General features: G+C 50.1%; 1 protein-coding gene across 1 annotated transcript in view; it reads right to left on the bottom strand.

Moving 5' to 3' along the window:
• The window catches only part of MYO1H (myosin IH), a 655,926-nt gene that overhangs the window by 541,971 nt on the left and 96,255 nt on the right, over positions 1–17,700 (bottom strand). The window contains exon 6 of the mRNA XM_086943103.1: positions 947–1,045. Coding sequence (XP_086799229.1) covers positions 947–1,045 — 99 coding nt within the window. The remainder of the gene's footprint in view (positions 1–946; positions 1,046–17,700) is intronic.

The raw sequence follows: 17,700 nt of genomic DNA, 5'->3' as shown, positions 1-17,700 counted from the left end.
TTTTTGCCCTCCTCTTTTGGTCTTCCTCCCACCCCTTCTCACTCAGTTAAGACCCTTGGCATTACACTCAATCACCACCTGACACTTCACACCCACATCAGTTCTGTTGTCTCTTCTTGCTTTTTTACTTTACGTATTATTAGGAAAGTATCCCGGTTTTTCTCTACCTCTGCACTTAAATTGATTGTAATGGCCATGGTCTTATCCAAGATCGACTACGGGAACATCATTTATAACGGTGCCCCCGCCTATGCACTTCAACGTCTTCAACTGGTGCAGAACCAGGCAGCCCGCCTGGTGCATGGCCTATCGAAATATCATCACTCTTCCCCCCTTCTCATGGTCCTTCACTGGCTGCCAATTAAACAAAGAGCCCTCTTCAAACTTGGCTGTCTTACTTTCCAAGCCCGGGCGGGCACTGCCCCGGCCTTCATTCATTCTGCTATCACCAACTATAGTCCTGCCAGAGACTTACGCTCCTCCACCAAATTCCTGTTAGTTATACCCCGGTTCAAGAAAAAACGATCTGGCTTCCAGAAATTTTCAGTACTTGCGCCCACCTTCTGGAACTCCCTTCCCCCCTCCGTCAGATCCTCCCCCTCCTACACCGAGCTTCGTAAACTCCTTAAGACCTTTCTGTTCCAGCAAGCTTTTAACCCATAGCCCCCGACATCCTCCCCAGTTCTGAAATCCTATAGCGCCAAGAAACTGCCTATTGAATGTGCGCTCTACAAATTGTTAAAAATTCCAAAAAAAAATCAAATTCAAATACAAATAACCAAATATATAAGTGCAAATAGAACCCTTAACGACATCCATTGCAGCTGTGGCTTCAGAAAAGAGAATTAGTTAATGAGCAATAGCACACAACATTGTGGCATCAGAGCCAACGTACACATTTATATTTGCAGCACTTCCCAAAGTTATAATTACATTCATTTTATACCTCAACGTCTGCTTCGCTAAAATCTATAACTGAGAAGGCTTTGCGAACGGTCTTCCAGTCATTCTTGTCATCAATGGAACTCACTTTGGCACATCGACCCTAATAGAGAAAAGAAAAAACAATCTATCCAAAAGGTTTCTTCATTCATATCAGTTCTAGTAGGAAGTTAATATTGAAATCCTACATTCAATAATGTGTAATCCTGTACATGGTTGTACTGTTTTGCATGTGAGTCCTATAATCATATTTCAAGCAGTTTCACTTATAGCAAACACTATGGCTTAATTTGTAATAAACGAATTACTTACATTTAACTTAATTTCTCCATCGTTCAGTGATCCCAGTTGTCAAGGTAGGAAGCTCTGGTGTCCTTAAATAGTATTTCGTAGTAAATAAACTAATCTGCCATAGGAATAGCTGCTGAGCCACTTCGAAAAACAAAAAATCATGCAAATGAGGGGAAGGGGCTTAGTACTCAACTCCCACTAGAGGCTCTGGTGCCTGAGAGTTTTTGGACAAGTGAATATAAATTCAATACATTGAGCTTCAGAAAAGACAGAGGCGACTCCTCCACTAAGGTTGAAGAATGCTGTTAACATTTTATTTTTAGTATTGAGCTTACAGCCAGGGTAGGGTAGGGCTAGGCAGGGCGGGGTTGGGCTCCCGTGACGCCAGAGGGAGGAGGAGTGGTTGCTGCACCTTAAGTGCGCATGACGGTTTGGCCGGCCGTCTTGGGCCGGTCAAACCTCAATGCGCACTTAGCACATGCCCAGCCTCCCACCCCCTGTTGGAGCGCCGAACCATGGCGTTTAGACCAATCACAATGTTGCTGTCATGCTGGTGACAGCAGTGTTATGATTGGCTAGGGGAGTCTGGGAGCCTGGGTGCTTCCTGTTTCCTGCGTGGGACGGAGGGGAGGTGGTGGCTGGCGACCGGTGACCAGCAAGTAAGTCTTTTTTATTATTATTTTTTTCCGAGGCCACTGTTCCCCACCAGCCAACAGTGAGAAAAGGGGTTGGGAGGATTTGTGTGTGAATCTACGAAAAGATAGTAACTCTGGGGAAGTGAAGTTACAGGTAACTCCAGCATTGAATCTTTCAGGAATTCATATGCTTGCTTCAGAATAATAAGCGGAAACAAAGAAAGAACACAAGGCAGTAGAAGAGAACGCAGGCTCACCATAACAGAAAAGATTTAAAAGCTCTGCTTTTTCCACTGCTGAGTCGCTTGCATTCTTCATGCTTGACAAGTAGCGCCTCATGAATGTATGAATGTATGGTGGTTCTTGAAGGTGGTCACCCTGCAGATATTGGTCAGAGGCATCTGTAAAAAGTGCTGCTATTGCTCCTATGACAAATGTTGAGTGTGCTAAAACGTTACTCCTTAGTGGTTGATTAGCTTCAGTGAGACAGAAAGATATAGCTGCAGCTGTCTGCCTTGTTTGAACAGTGGATGACACTTTTCTGGATTACTGATAGAAACAAATGACTGCTTTGTCAGTCTGGAAATTTTCAGCCGTGGTCCCTGCAGGTAAGATTGGTGGGGCAGTGGGGCCGGGTAGGGTGGGATTTCGACGGACGATTAAGAGGGAAAATTCATTATTTATTTATTTTTCCCTCATTATCATCCATCGAAATATCTTACAGCCGGTTCCACCGCCCCATCGTTCTTATCTGCATGGGCCGCAGCTGGATATTTTAACTTGTCAATATAAAACTAAAAGCACCATTTTATATCTGAAGAGTGACGGCTAAGCATGGGCGGAAAATCCGTTCCGCTCACGGATTTTGCGGATTTTCGGTAAATTCGCAATCTGCGAACGCTCGCGAATTTACAGTCATAAACTATTCACATGGGGGAACCTATTGTTTTCCGCGGTGGAGTAATAAAGGCCACCCGCAGCCCCTGCAGTGCGGCGTAACTCCTGAGCCACAGGGGCCCCCTTTAGAGCAGTACCATGGTCTAAAAAGCCCCTCAAGTTTCGTTACACCACTGTGCTCAGGGACCATATTCCTTTCAAAGGAATAAGCAGGCTTCTGGCAGATCGAAGTGATTTGAGTAGCAATAATCTCAGCAATGCCAGGGCAATAAATATCATGCCGCTTGGTTCTTGTTTCCTTTCGGCAATCGTCCTTGCAATGACGGTAAACAGTAGAAAGGTGTAGGGAAAGATTCCACACCATGTCATCGAAAAGGCATCCTCACTCATCAAAGGTTGCCAATGTCTGCTGATAAAGTATTGGCATTTTCTATTGGTTTTGGTTTCATAGTGGTCTAGACTGCACTCCTGAAGAGACTGCCGATAATGCAAAACTTAGCGGCAAGACTCATCCTCGACCTCCCCAGATGGACCGACATCCCACCGCACCACAAGAAGCTCCACTGGCTCTCAATCCAGAAGAGATGCAGTGCAACATGTTGAATCATGCATACAAAACCATGCACAAAAGGACCAGCATACATCAAGAAATGCATGACCTTCAACCAACCGACCAGACACCTATGTTATGCCTCCCTCTTCCTCAGATCCAGAAGATCCGTGGATCCTCAGAATCAACATCGGAGGACGCACGTTCTCACACCTGGTGACCAAAGCTTGGAACGACCTTCCCAGCCACAAAAATCCAGCCCCAATGCTCAGGGAATTCTGGAAAGGACTCAAGACCTGGCTTTTCAAATGACAACAAAGCAGATAGCTACCCCAGTGCTTTGAGATCCTCACAGGTGATTTGTGGTGCTCTATAAATCCCTGATTGATAGACCTGGTGTTGTTTATTGAGTTACTGGTTGAGGGGGTGAAAACCTACTCAAGCAGCAACCACATTTCTTGTCAGGGTGAAACAGAAGCGAACTCCAAATTAACCAGGAGCTCCCTTGTAACTTGACACATAAGCAGTCAGGCTTAACTTATCAATCAATCAATCACAGAACTTGTAAAGCGCACTACTCACCCGTGAGGGTCTCAAGGCGCTGAGGGGGCGGGGGGAGTGGCTGCTGCTACTGCTCGAAGAGCGAAGTCTTGAGGAGCTTCCTGAAGTTGAGCAGGTCCTGGGTCTGCCGCAGGTGGGTGAGGAGGGTGTTCCAGGTCTTAGCAGCGAGGAAGGAGAAGGATCTGCCTCCGGAGGTGGTACGCTGGATTCGTGGGACGGCATCAAGGGCGAGGCTGGCGGAGCGGAGCTGGCGGGCAGGGGTGTAGAAGTTGAGTCTGTTGTTCAGGTAGGCTGGTCCGGAGTTGTGGAGTGCTTTGTGTGCGTGGGTGAGGAGCTTGAAGGTGATCCTCTTGTTGATGGGGAGCCAGTGAAGGTTTCTGCGGTGGGGGGGGGGGGGGTGATGTGGCTGCATCAGGGGAGGTTGAGGATCAGGCGGGCCAAGGCGTTCTGGATGCGTTGTAGTCCCTGTAGGTGTTTGGTCGGGATTCCTGCGTAGAGTGCGTTGCCGTAGTCCAGCCGGCTGCTGACTAGGACTTGGTTCACCGTTCTTCTGGTTTCGATCAGGATCCACTTGTAGATACTGCAAAGCATGCGGAGGTTGTTGTAGCACGAGGAGGAGACGGGGCTGACCTGCTTGGACATGGAGAGGGAGGAGTTGAGGATGAATCCCAAGTTGTGTGCGTGGTCCGCGGGCGTTGGTGCTGTTCCTAGTGTTGTCGGCCACCAGGAGTCGTCCCAGGCAGACGGGGTAGGGCTGAGGATGAGGACTTCCATCTTGTCCGAGTTCAGCTTCAGGCGGCTGCTCCTCATCCACTCGGCGACGGCCTTCATACCCTCGTGGAGGTTGGTATTGGCGGTATGCGGGTCCTTGGTAAGGGAGAGGATAAGCTGGGTGTCGTTGGCGTAGGAGATGATGTTCAGGTCGTGTTGGCGGGCCACTTGTGCGAGGGGGGCCATGTAGATGTTGAACAGCATCGGCTGAGGGATGAGCCCTGAGGTACGCCGCAGATGAGGTTGGTTGCTTCGGATGAGTAGGGTGGGAGGCGGACTCTCTGGGTTCTGCCAGAGAGGAAGGAAGTGGTCCAGTCCAGGGCTTTCTCCCGAATTCCGACTTCTTGGAGGCGTGTTCTTAGTGTGTGGTGGCAGACCGTGTCGAAGGCGGCTGACAGGTCCAGGAGGATGAGGGCTGAGGTTTCGCCGTTGTCTAGTTGGTGTCGGATGTCGTCTGTGGCGGCAATGAGGGCTGTCTCGATGCTGTGGTTCCATCTAAATCCGGATTGCGACGGGTCTAGGATGTTGTTGTCCTCGAGGTGGCGGGTCAGCTGTATGTTGGTGATTTTCTCAATGACCTTCAGGGGAGTAGGGAGATGGGCTGGAAGTTCTTGAGGTCCTTGGGGTCCGCCTTGGGCTTCTTGAGGAGGGCATAGATTTTGGCGTGCTTCCAGCTTTCCGGAAATGTTGCTGAGTTGAAGGAGATGTTGATGACCTTTCGTAGTTGGGGTGAGATGGTGGTGTCTGCTTTGTTGAACACGTGGTGTGGGCAGGGGTCTGGCCCAGATTTTTTGGGGGTCACCATAGACTAGAGGGAAATCCTTTGTGTGTGTACTGAAGCAGAGTCTTTATGCTGTACAAGTCTGGTAGGTGACAGCTATGCCCCCCTATCAAGTCAGAGATGGCTCATCCTGCCAACACCAAGTCCTTCTTTGTCTCACTATCTGAGAGTAGTACACAAAGACCAACTACCAGCTACACTTAGTCATGTGACCCAGGATACAGGCTGCAGGCACCAAATAGTTGGGACAAGAAAATGCCTCCTACTTCCTAAAAGTGGCATTTTAGGAATTGTCTCTTAAAATGTGACTTTACCATTAAAGAAGGTTTTAAATTATAATTATTTAGACACCAAACACGGTCAAGTCCAACACCTGGTCTTCCCAACTTGTGAAAGATCATGTCTATATTAGCTTTCACTTGTCATATTCTTCCACTGATCTGATGGCAGGTATTCTGTTTTCATGAAATGCTATGCTGTTTTGTCCACCTCCCTGTTTGCTTCCAAAAAAACATTGCTTTTGTGATGTGTGTGTGCAGCAGCACTGAAGATTGTAGAACTCTTCGAAGGATAGAGACCACCCCTCTGTAGATCGTCTTGAGCTGTACAAAGTGTATATGTAGATTCTTTTCAGTGGTTATATTTTAGGGATTTCAGTGGTACTTTCTCAGTGTTTTCCAAACCTTTTGAAATCAATGCTTATCAGTATTTTTGTCAGCGGTCTAATCCCCAAAATGGACAAAAATAACAAGTTACCTACCTTCCCTAATGCTCTTTCTAGTAGAGACTTCTAGCTGCAGATTCCTCACCTTATGAACATTCCCCAGGTGTCGGACTGGATCTGGAATTCAACAGACCCAGTCCAGCCAAGGTATATCAGTGACTCTAAAGGAGGGGCAGTCAAAATATACTGCTACCACACGCTCTCTTATACACTTTGTAAGGAGGCTGCTGCACGGTGGCGAAAAAGCGTCTTCCCGATGTCATTACGAAAACTTAATACTAAGTGAAGGGGAAAACTTACTATTGGAGTACCCTGTTACCTTTCTGATACTGGAGCGGCAGGTATGACTAACTTGGCTGACTCCGGTGCATAACAGAACTAGTGTCCAAAAGTGGAGTGGCAGCATATGAGTGCAGCCCTGATGAAACTTCTTAAGGTATTATAGCAGTGAAACATGTCGGCACTGGCATTAGGTAATGGTATGCATGAACAGCTACCAGCCTTTTTAATACAAACAGCATATAATCACCTCCCTATGAATAAAGTTGGTTAAGGGAATTGTGTGCTGTATTTTTAGGCACGTGTTTATGTTTGTGTTTGTCACCAGCAGAGACTTCTGCTTTCCACTGTTTGTCACATTTTTTGTTGTTTGTTTTGGACACTCCTTGCTTTCTTCTTATTTTTCTTTGAGAAGCAAGCGACTACCAATGATGAGACAGGGGCTTGTCTGGAAATTACATACCAGTTACCCCGTTGGTGGTGTTTCCGTGAGGCGTCACTTGCTTCTCGCACATTTTTTCTATTAAGAATTCATTCCAACACTATGGTGTGGACTCTTGCGACCAACTCTTTTGGGTCACAATATTCATTGTTCTGTGGTACTGTCGGGGAGAACAGGTGTGTCTTTTAACGTGGGTGGAGTATAGTGCATCACCTCCTTACAAAGTGTATAAGAGAGCGTGTGGTAGCAGTATATTTTGACTGACCCTCCTTTAGAGTCACTGATATACCTTGACGCCGCTGGACTGGGTCTGTTGTTGAATTACAGGTTTTGAGTGGAGGGCGACCCTTTCCTTATTCCCTCTTAGCTCCTATTAAGAGTTTGATTGGACTGGATCTGGAACCTTTTCCACAGTACCTCTGTATGCCAGAAAGTGGCACCTTGTGGCTCCACACTTACACTGTTCCAGAAATGATATGTGGGGCCTATATAGGCAACACTCCCACACATTGACATCAGTTGTTTTTTGAGAAGGTCTGTGCCACCAGACACAGAGCCCCAAAAGCGAATTGGTACTGGTAGACAGTGTGTAGATTCCTAGACTTGGGATTTTATTAATTGATAGAGTCCAATCACAGAACGGGAAGAGCTAGTGATAAATCCACGGCTAGAGTCTCTACCAGAAAGATCGTTCCCTAAGGTAAGTAACTTGTTCTTCTGATAGAGACTTCTAGTCACAGATTCCTCACCTTTTGATTAAATACTAAAGTAATACCCATTCAGAGGTGGGTTTGTGAATGGACTTAAACATAAAGTCTTACAAGACTGAGCAGACAAAATGCCCCTCCCGGTTAACCTGACTTTCCAGGTGGTAATGTTGTGTGAACATGTGGAGGGAGGCCCACGTAGCAGCCTGGCAAATGTCTAGGACAGGGACTTAGTATGCTAACACCGTAATAGCAGTTTTGGCCCTGGCAGAACAAGCACACAGTTTTTCTTGAGGCTACATTTTGGCCAGTGCATAGCAAAATCTTCATGCAGATCAGGATCCAGTGGGAGCTGCTTTCCTCGGCACTGCTCTACCTTTTTTCACTCCAGAGAACCCCACAAAAAGTTCAGTGCTTTCTTGGGGTCTAAGTAATGAAGTCTTTCCTCCTCCTTAAAGGGGTCAGGCCGGTCATAGGACGCCAGCAGAGTGATGGTTTGACCAACATGGAATGGTGTCACACCTTTGGCAGGAACAATGCCCATGTTCGCAGAACCAGTTTGTCTGGAAAAAAAGGAAGTGTAAGATGGATTGACACAAAGAGCCTAAAGCTTATTCACACTCCTTGCCGAACAAATGGCTATAAGGAACACAGTCTTGATGGTAATGACTGTAAGGAATGTTAAAAGGAGCAGATGAAAGCATTATCATTCCATTACACTTTTGGAGCACAGGAGATGCATGTAGGAGAGTAGGGTCTGCAATCCTATGGTCACCCCCGATTTTTGCTTTTTGCTTCACTGGTTTACGACTTTCCCTGGCTGTGGGCCTGCTAATCAGACCCACAGCCTAGCTGTTCTCTCTCTAAATTGTCAAGCATGTACCTTAGGTGCATTTACCAATTGGTACTGGGCCACCTTATCAGTCCTTGTATAGTATACCTTAGGTATCCAGGGCATAGGTGTACCCAGGGCCTACCAGGGGCTGCAGCATGTATTATGCCACCCCTGGCTGGCCATCCAAATCTGACACAACTGGCTGCACGACAGCTGGGGCAAGGTGGTGTAATCACCCTTTGCTTTAGATATAGTATCTCTATGTCTAACCCTAAAATGGACACATATATTCCTATCAGTCACTCCTATGGCAGGCCTTAACAATCCTGAAGGCAGAGTGCTTGGAATTATGTGAGATGGTGCTCTGGCATGAGCTGAGCCCGTTTGCAGCTTGCGGAACCAAGTCCTAATAGCTGTTCCATGATAACGCATACCATATACTCTTAAGTGCATTATGAACCTCGCGGTCAAATGCTAACTTTGGTATAGCATTATCAAAACATGTCGAGTAAGGTGTCATACAAATTGGAATACTACCCCCTCGCCAATTCTGGCGACGGGGGTAGCATTCCACTCTTCTAGAGGGACACGACATGTATGTAACTGTGAACCCCGGTTAAAGTTAACTCGAGCCTCAGCATCACAAAATGGATGCTGCCACCACAGACACAAGTCTGACCTCCTGCTGCTGGGAGTCCTTTCAGTGAGGGAGGCTCGGACAAAGGGGTTCCTGCCTTGGGAGGTGCTAGCACCACCCCAGACAGGATTTTGGGTATTTGGTAGGACAGGGCTGAAAGGAATGAGACATGCCTGGGGCACACAAGGTGTCCCTGTGCATATGCCAGTCCAAACCAGTTCCTGGGGCACTCCAGCCCCAGAGCTGGCGCAAGACCGGACAAAGGAAAGGGGGTGTAACCACCCCCCTTCCTGGTCCCACCCAGAGGAGGGACCTAGTCGTAGTGCAGCCCCCTTTAGCTGAATAAAGGTAGGAGCTGGTCCCATTCCAAATTAGATTATCCAGATCAACTTCACAAGAAGAAACTCTGGACCTCGACGTTCTGCTCCACAGAAGACAGAAGGAATCTCCCTTGTGGGCAAGGAGTGTTCACCCTGCATTTGCAGGCACCATCAGCATACCGTGACTTCCCTTTGTCGTCTTCCTGCAAAGGATCCAGACTTCAGAGCCCAATGAGACCCGGATTCCCAGACCTCTCCGACCTCAACCCACATCTGCAGCAGAGCTGAGACCAGTGGGTGCGACGAGACACGTGGGACCGGCCATCTTGAAAGAAGCAGCACTTCGCTCCAGCACGAATTCCGAGGCATCCTCGTCCAAGTGCTTTGGGGACTGAGAAGCCCCGACCCCGAGCAGCTCCTGCATCGAAGATCAGCCCTCCAGCATCCACAAGATTTGCGTGGGGCCCTTCTGCCTGTTTGCTGCTCGACGCGTTGTCTGGTCACTTGCCGGCTGGCTAGTGACCTCCTAGACGACGAACATCAACAACGTTGCTGCTGGTCTGGTTGCTCCAGACTGGCCCTTGCTCCCTTCCAAAAGAGGAGCACCCCGGACCCTCCTGGTCCACTCCAGACGCCGTTTCCACTCACCACGTGGGTTGCCTTTGCCAAGGCCTGTTGAACCCGAATCCAGAGACAACACTGCCGACAGCGAGAGACTGCGTGGGACAGCTCGTGCCTCCATCCTGGTCGTCGAAGACATCACCTGGTCCACGTGGCTGCAGAGACAAGCGTCCACCTTCACCTGATCGCGACGACGACATCTGGTTCCACTCCTGGTTCCACTCCAGTCACTGGCTAGTGACTTTGAACATTGTCCCCTCTGCTTTCAGGTTCCTCTCTTCACCAATCCACCCTTGGATTGCACCGGACATCTTCCTCCTGGTCGCCTGCAGCATCTTTCTTCAAGGCTCCATAGACTTCGACGCGGAAACCCGACACGACTTCGCACCTATGCACCCGCAGCCTGTGGGTGAGGTAACACGAGCATTTTGGTGCTCAAGGGTAGCTTGACTCTCCTAGTGTCCAGTCCCATTGTTGTTTCAGTCCTATCTAGTCAGGAACGTCCGTACTGACCTTTTCTTTAAACTGTAATGTCCATAGACGTTTGTACGCATTTCGCGTGTGAGTTCACACTCTGCACACGCGCTCCGTGGGCCTCCTATTACTTACCTCAAGTTAGTATAGCGTGGTCCCAGCGATCCTACAACCTCTGGACAGCTCCATTCCTTTAATTGACTTTCACATTCCATTTATTTAGTATATGGTTGGTCTTGCCCCTAGGGCACCATTGTAAATCGTGCAACTTAAACGTATTTTTCCTAAGAGTTTGTCATGTGCCTAGCCCTCTGACCTCATAAAGAATTCAGAGGTGTATGTTAGTTAATAAATAACTGTTTATTTTCATAACAACCTGTGTGGTGTCCTTTTCATTTGGTATTCAAAGGTTATATGTGGTAAAACAGCTGGCTTCACATGCCATAAAGAGTTTAGCCTAAAGACTGCTTTTGTCCACGCTACTAGGAAAGCTGGTCTATAAGGTTGACTTACAACCAATCACCATAAGGGTTGTTTGGACTGATACAAGGTGATCACTAGAACTAGTGAGCATCATATATCAGGCCAACTTCTCACAATGCATTTATAATTAAAAATCAACATATGGAGGGGGCGTGGCTATGACAGCCGGCATGGCGGACGCGGCTTAGTGGAGCTCCGTCCTGCCGCAACTCTCCTGGCCATATCATCCTGCCTTGCCCCCTTATCTGACCCTCCCCAGCGATAGACTAGGTGGCGGAAGACATCCGACAGCCGCCCTGACAGTCCTGGCGGCATCGGAGGTTGTGTGGCTGCGCGGCGAGCCCCGGAGGTGGTGAGGCCTACTCCGCACGCTGAAGACGGGACCTCGATTTTTGAGGCACCCCGAGGACGCGGCGAGCACAGGCGGCCAGCTGGGCTGGGTGAAGGTGGGGCCTGCCTTTCCCTACGGGATATCGGGAGACTCGCTGGCACTGGCGGCAGGCCCAGACGACCCTGACACAACGCCTGGGGCCTAGGACGAGGCCCGGAGGCCGGGCCCGGCTGGACCGGGGCTGGGCGGAGGACCCACGCAACACATTGCCCCGAGACAAGGTAGCCTGCTCCCATTTTGGTGCTATTGGTGTGGTGAAGCTAGTCCAGAGGGCTCGGCGGTCAGGTCGGGCCGCGGCGGATTGGGCCGCTGCGGCGCAGGTGGCTGGTCCCCCTCATTGCCCGGGCAGATCCCTACAGGGCCTCGGTGGTCGGGTCGGGCCACAGCGTGCTTGCCTGGGAGGAGCCCCCCCTGCCTGTGCTGCGGAACGGGTGCAACGCCCCCTTATCCCTGAGCAGGGTGTACTGGGGAAGCGGGGAGACTCTGGTCTTTTGTCTGCGCGGCCTGGTGTGTGCCGCGGATCCCGCCTAGGGGTGTGGAGAGACAGCACGGGCCCAAGTGCAACTGGATTGCGTGGACGACCTGCCTGTGCTTATGAACCTGGTGCGCCGGGGCCTGGCGGCTGGGGCCTAGGTGAGGCGACTGGAGGGGAGGGGGCCCCCTTGAGTGGAGGAAGTGTTGCGGTGGGCCCACGAGGCGGTGTCTTCGTAATCTTGCCCCCGCCGTTCGTCAGCCATGACCAGAGGCGGGAGCGGCAGCGGGGTCTCAAAACAGGCTACTCTGGACAAATTTACTGGTGCAGGAGGAGCGGCTGGTGCCTCCGGGGGCCCCCCACCCAAGGGGCCAGATAATGCAACGCTCTTGGCGGCCATTACCCAGTCCAGGGACACTCTCGACGCAAAGATTGGGGGTGTTGGTGCGGACGTGACTCTGTTGCGCCAAGACTTACGCAATGCTGTGGCCCGAATCACGGAGGCTGAGACGCGGATCACCGGAGTGGAGGACGATGTCGTGACTCTAAAAAAAAAGGTAGCTGCCATGGAGGGTATTCAGAAGGGCCTAGCGCTCCAAGTGGAGGATGCAGAGGGGCGGGCTAGGCGCAATAACCTCCGCTTTGTTGGCTTCCCGGAAGACTGCGAAAAAGGAGATATGGAGGCCTTTCTCACACGCTGGCTAGAGGGCTGGCTGCCATCGGAGTCCCTCTCCCGCTGCTTCGTTATCGAGAGAGCCCATAGGGCGTTAACCTCTAAACCGCCAGTCGGGGAGCGACCGCGAGCGGTGATTGCCAAGTTACTCAACTATCACGACCGGGACACTATCCTGAAACAAGCCCGATTGAAAGAACCGCTCATGTGTGAGAACCAACGGATCCTAATATTCCCGGACTACATGAAGCTGGTACAGCGCCAAAGACAATCCTTCGCGGATGCCAAGGCCCGCCTGAGAGGCCTCAAGATCCAGTATGCCCTGCTATATCCAGCCCGACTGCGGGTGATCTATCAGTCCCGCACTCTCTTTTTCAATTCTCCGGAGGAAGTGTTCAACTGGACGGATGAGATGGTTCGGGTCGGCCGCACACTCCGCCGGCTCGGGATTCAGACTCATCCTCTTCGACGGCGCCGAAGTATACACATAGACGATCTTGGAGTAGAAGTAATTGGAGGTCCCGCTCTACCAAACGCTCTCCCGCTAAGAAAACTGTTGCGGAAGGGACCGCTTCTTCGGACAATCAGACTGTGGATCCGTGAATGGGGGCTCACCACTCCTTGATGTAATGGGTGAGATCGGCGGGTGGCCCATAGTCGCCCAGCCAGGAATACAGGTGTCCCCGGAACACACCGACGTCATTGAACAAAGATATGGATTTTGATATGTGATGTTGGGTGAAAGGGGGGGGGGAATTTAGGGTGGACATTTGCCTCAGGTCACTAGTCGCCTGGGTTTCTACGGGTGGTAATCGACCCCTTAAGGGTCTAGTTAGAGGTTGTGGGGTTGGGTTATGGGTATCCATTGGAGCCGGTGGCCACTGACCTCCGGTTGGGGGTGGTGGCTCGCCCACACCGCAACAGATACTTCAATGTTGCTGAGGTATGGGGGGGGTGGTGGGGGTTCGAGGAGTTGAGTTTGGCCCAGGTTTGGGATGGGGCTTTGGGAGACAGCGGGTGTTTGGGGTACTCGGGGAATGTTTATTGCTACACGATGGTCCAGCAGGTTCGATTACTAGATTGTAGGCAGACTCACCTCCATATGCTCAGGCGAATATACATGAGCTCGGTTGATGGCGGATAGAGGCCCAGTTCCGGAGCTCCCCAGGGTGGCGCTACGGGTCATGAGCTGAAATGTTCGGGGCATGCTCGATAAAATAAGAGGGGCGCTGTGCTAATGTAGGGGAAGAGGAAGAAAGCAGATGTCCTCTTGCTACAAGAAACCCATCTCCTGGGAACCAAGACTCTTAGTCTACAACGATTTGGCTATCAACAGGTGTACCACGCAGGGTTTGTCCGAGGGTCCCGGGGAGTTGCGGTATTGATACATCGGATGGTGTCATATATACACTCAACACAGTGGGTAGACGCCCAGGGTAGATATGTGTTTGTCCAGGGAACGATTGATGGGGAGCCTGTTGTTTTTGGGAGTGTGTATGCCCCCCCCCGCTGCAGTGGTCCCTGGTGGAGAAACTGTTCGCTGTGTGGTCTGAGATCCCGGATGCCCTGGCGGCGGTTGAAGGGGACTGGAACGATGTGATGGATGGTGCGTTGGACCGCTTTCGACCGGGTGGTGGGTTGCTGCTGACTGCGTCTACGAAGTTGTGTGATATGGTGCCGAGCTTGGGTTGGATGGATGCCTGGCGCTATCAACATCCATATAGTAGGGAATACACCTATGTCTCAGCGGTGCATGGCTCCTTCTCACGACTGGATTACCTGTTTGTTCCCTGCTTAATGATAGGAAGGATAGAATCAACGGCCGTATTGCCGTGTGGGCTCTCCGACCACTCCCCAATCACTATGGATATCCGCCTAGATCGGAGACGGCAGCCGTTTCGATGGCGCCTCTCCACCTGGCACCTTCAGCAAGATGAGTATCAATCCCACATGCGGGAGGCGATAGCCCACTACTGGTCTGATAATGCAGGATCGGGGGTAGACGACTTGACCCTCTGGGAAGCTTTGAAACCCACACTCCGGGGAGTGGACATAGCCTGGTGTACGAGGGCACGTAAGTTGCGCAGCGCGGAGCTGGAGAGGGCTGCGGACCAGGTGCGTGCCCTAGAGAGCTCCTGTGCAGAAGCCGGAGAGGGCGAGGGTGTTCGGCGGCTATTGCAGGCGCAGCGGGATGTTGCTTCCCTGCAACTGGAGGAATCACGCCAGGTGTGGCTTGCGACACAGAGCAGAACTTACCAGTGGGGGGACAAGTCGGGCACCATGCTATACAGGTTGTGCCAGGACGCGCTTCAGGCTCCGGTTTTGCCAGCCCTACGGGATGGAGCCGGTGGTTCCCTTTTAGACCCTAAGGCGATTGCCGACAGCTTTGCTCGCTATCTTGCGGATCAGTACTCCCCCAGGGAATCCTTTCCGGAGGCGGAGGTTGACAAATTTTTAGCAGATCTCCCGCCGCGTGGAGTCTCCAATGCTGAGCGTGCTAGCCTTGAGCTTCCTCTATTGGCGGAGGAACTGGGAACGGCCTTAGGAGAGTTGAATGCAGGGAAGGCCCCCGGGCCTAACGGGTTCCCGTGTGAGTTCTTTCAAAAATATCATACTCAGCTAGGGGCGCCCTATAAGAGGGCATTGGAGGCTGCAAGGGAGGCAGGCCGCCTACCGGGAGATTGGAGGCACGCCGAGATAGTGGTCTTTTGCAAGCCGGGGAGGCCCCCAGATCGCCACGAATCCTATCGCCCTATCTCCTTACTAAATACGGAAGCCAAGATACTCGCCAAGGCCCTGGGCAATCGCCTTCTCCCACTAATCACCACCCTGGTCCACCCAGACCAGGCTGGGTTTATGCCCCACAGGGCTACTAGACACAATATCAGACTAGCCCAAGTTGCTCTCGAAATGATGAAAGCTACCGGAGCCCAAGCAGCGTTGCTGCTAGCGTATATAGATCGAGCATTGGATTCCCTGAGCTGGGTCTACCTGCAGGCACTCCTGTCGCGGCTGAATCTTGGGCCTCACTTTCTTTCCTACGTTCGGTTACTGTATACCGATTTGACGGCGTCGGTTCGGGTGGCGGGGGCTGTCTCGGAGGTATTCCCTATAGGACGGGGTACCCGCCAGGGCTGCCGTCTCTCGCCATATTTATTCGCTCTTGCCATGGAGCCCCTAGCGGCGTGGGTCCGCATGGATGCGCAGATGAAAGGGTTCGAGTGGGACTCTGGGCCATCGGACCGGATTGCTCTTTATGCGGACAATGTGTTATTCTTTCTCACTGACCTTAACAGGTCGGGCCCAAGAGTTCTTGAAATAATGAAGATCTTTGGTGAGGTTTCGGGGCTCTATCTTAATATTCAGAAATCTGTACTATGGACTATAGGCGATGGTGCGGCGCTTTTCGATTGGGCGTCGGCCCTCCGGATGGCAGCCGGGGGCATTAAATATCTCGGGGTATTCCTGTCGGATATACCAGGACTCTCGTGGGAACGCAATATCGTTCCGGTGTGGGACAAAGTTCGTTCTGATATGAAGACGTGGTCCCGCATGCCCCTCAATATCTATGGCCGTTCCGCCATATTTAAGATGGTAGCCCTTCCGCGCCTACTATATCAACTACAAAATCATCCATACCCTGTTGCGTCACAATGGTTCCGTCAGGTCAACTCGGCGATTGGTCGCTTTCTCTAGGCTGGGGGCGCAGTCCGGGTGGCACTTCGCACCTGCTTCTTGTCCACATATTGTGGCGGCCTGGCATCGTCAGATATTTTGTCTTATTACCAAGCTTCCCACCTGTTGGTGATAAACGAATGGTGGTACGGTGACCGCAACGACCCGGCGTATGCCCTGGAGCGGTACCTGATGGATCCTGATACCCTGCACGAGCTCCTCTACTCGGCGGCCAAAAGAAAGAACCTTCCGATGGTCACACAGGTGGTGTTTCAGGTGTGGCGGAGGGCGCTGGGCCGTATGGGGTGGTGGAATACACTGACGCGGGGGACTCCCCTGTGGCACAATGGCCGTTTGCCGGCTCTAGCGGCGTTGTGGGGATTCCGAGGCTGGGACGCTATAGGGATCTCAACGCTGGGACATGTTATGAGGGGGACGACTCTTAAGTCAATCCAGGCTCTGAGGGATGAATATGATATGCCGCACTCCCAATTCTTTCAATATCTGCAGTTTAGACACACCATCTCCCCTGCCCTGGAGGGTCTGGAATCCTTACCAGAATTGAGCCCCTTGGAAGCCAAGTTGTTCATGGGGGAACTGGAAGATAAAAAAAAATCCCGTATCTATCAATCCTTCGTTACCCACTGCTCCTCCTCCCTGGACAGACTAAGATCTATATGGGAAAGAGGGATTGGTGTCAGTAAAACGCGTTATTTTACGTCGCATTCCGTTACAACGCAGATTTTACAACGCAGGATCCATTACATCGGATGCCATTACAACGCATGGCATTACATAGCAGATGGTATTACAACGCATGGCATTACATCGTAAGTATAGGTAAGTATACCTTTTTTTAAAAATGTTATTAAGTTAATTTAATTAATTTTATTTAAACAATTTAATTAAAATACATTTTAAAATAGTCATTAATTTAATTTAATAAAATAATATCTATTTAATAAATGTAATTTTAATAAAAATTGTAATTAATTTAAATAAATTAAAATAATGAAATTAGTTTAATGTACATATTTTTAAAATTGTAATTAAATTAAATTAATATTAATAATTTATTTAATTTAATTAATTTAATTTAAAAATGTAATTAATGTAAAATAATTAATTTAATTTATTAAATATATTTTAATTAATTTAATTTATTAAATATATTTTAATTAATTTAAAAATGGTCAATATAATTTAATTATCCCTAAACACAAACCTACCCCTGAACCCTAAAACACCCCTGTACCCCAAAAACCCAAACCCTGCCCTAAAACCTAAAAACACCCCTGTACCCCAAAACCCAAACCCTGCCTTAAAACCTAAAAACACCCCTGTACCCCAAAACCCAAACCCTGCCCTAAATCCTAAAAACACCCCTGTACCCCAAAACCCAAACCCTGCCCTAAAACCTAAAAACACCCCTGTACCCCAAAACCCAAACCCTGCCCTAAAACCTAAAAACACCCCTGTACCCCAAAAACCCAAACTCTGCCCTAAAACCTAAAAACACCCCTGTACCCCAAAAACCCA

This window comes from Lissotriton vulgaris, chromosome 11 (assembly GCF_964263255.1).
Source record: "Lissotriton vulgaris chromosome 11, aLisVul1.2, whole genome shotgun sequence".
In the NCBI taxonomy this organism is placed as follows: Eukaryota; Metazoa; Chordata; class Amphibia; order Caudata; family Salamandridae; genus Lissotriton; species Lissotriton vulgaris.
This window is presented reverse-complemented; position numbering and strand designations above follow the sequence as displayed.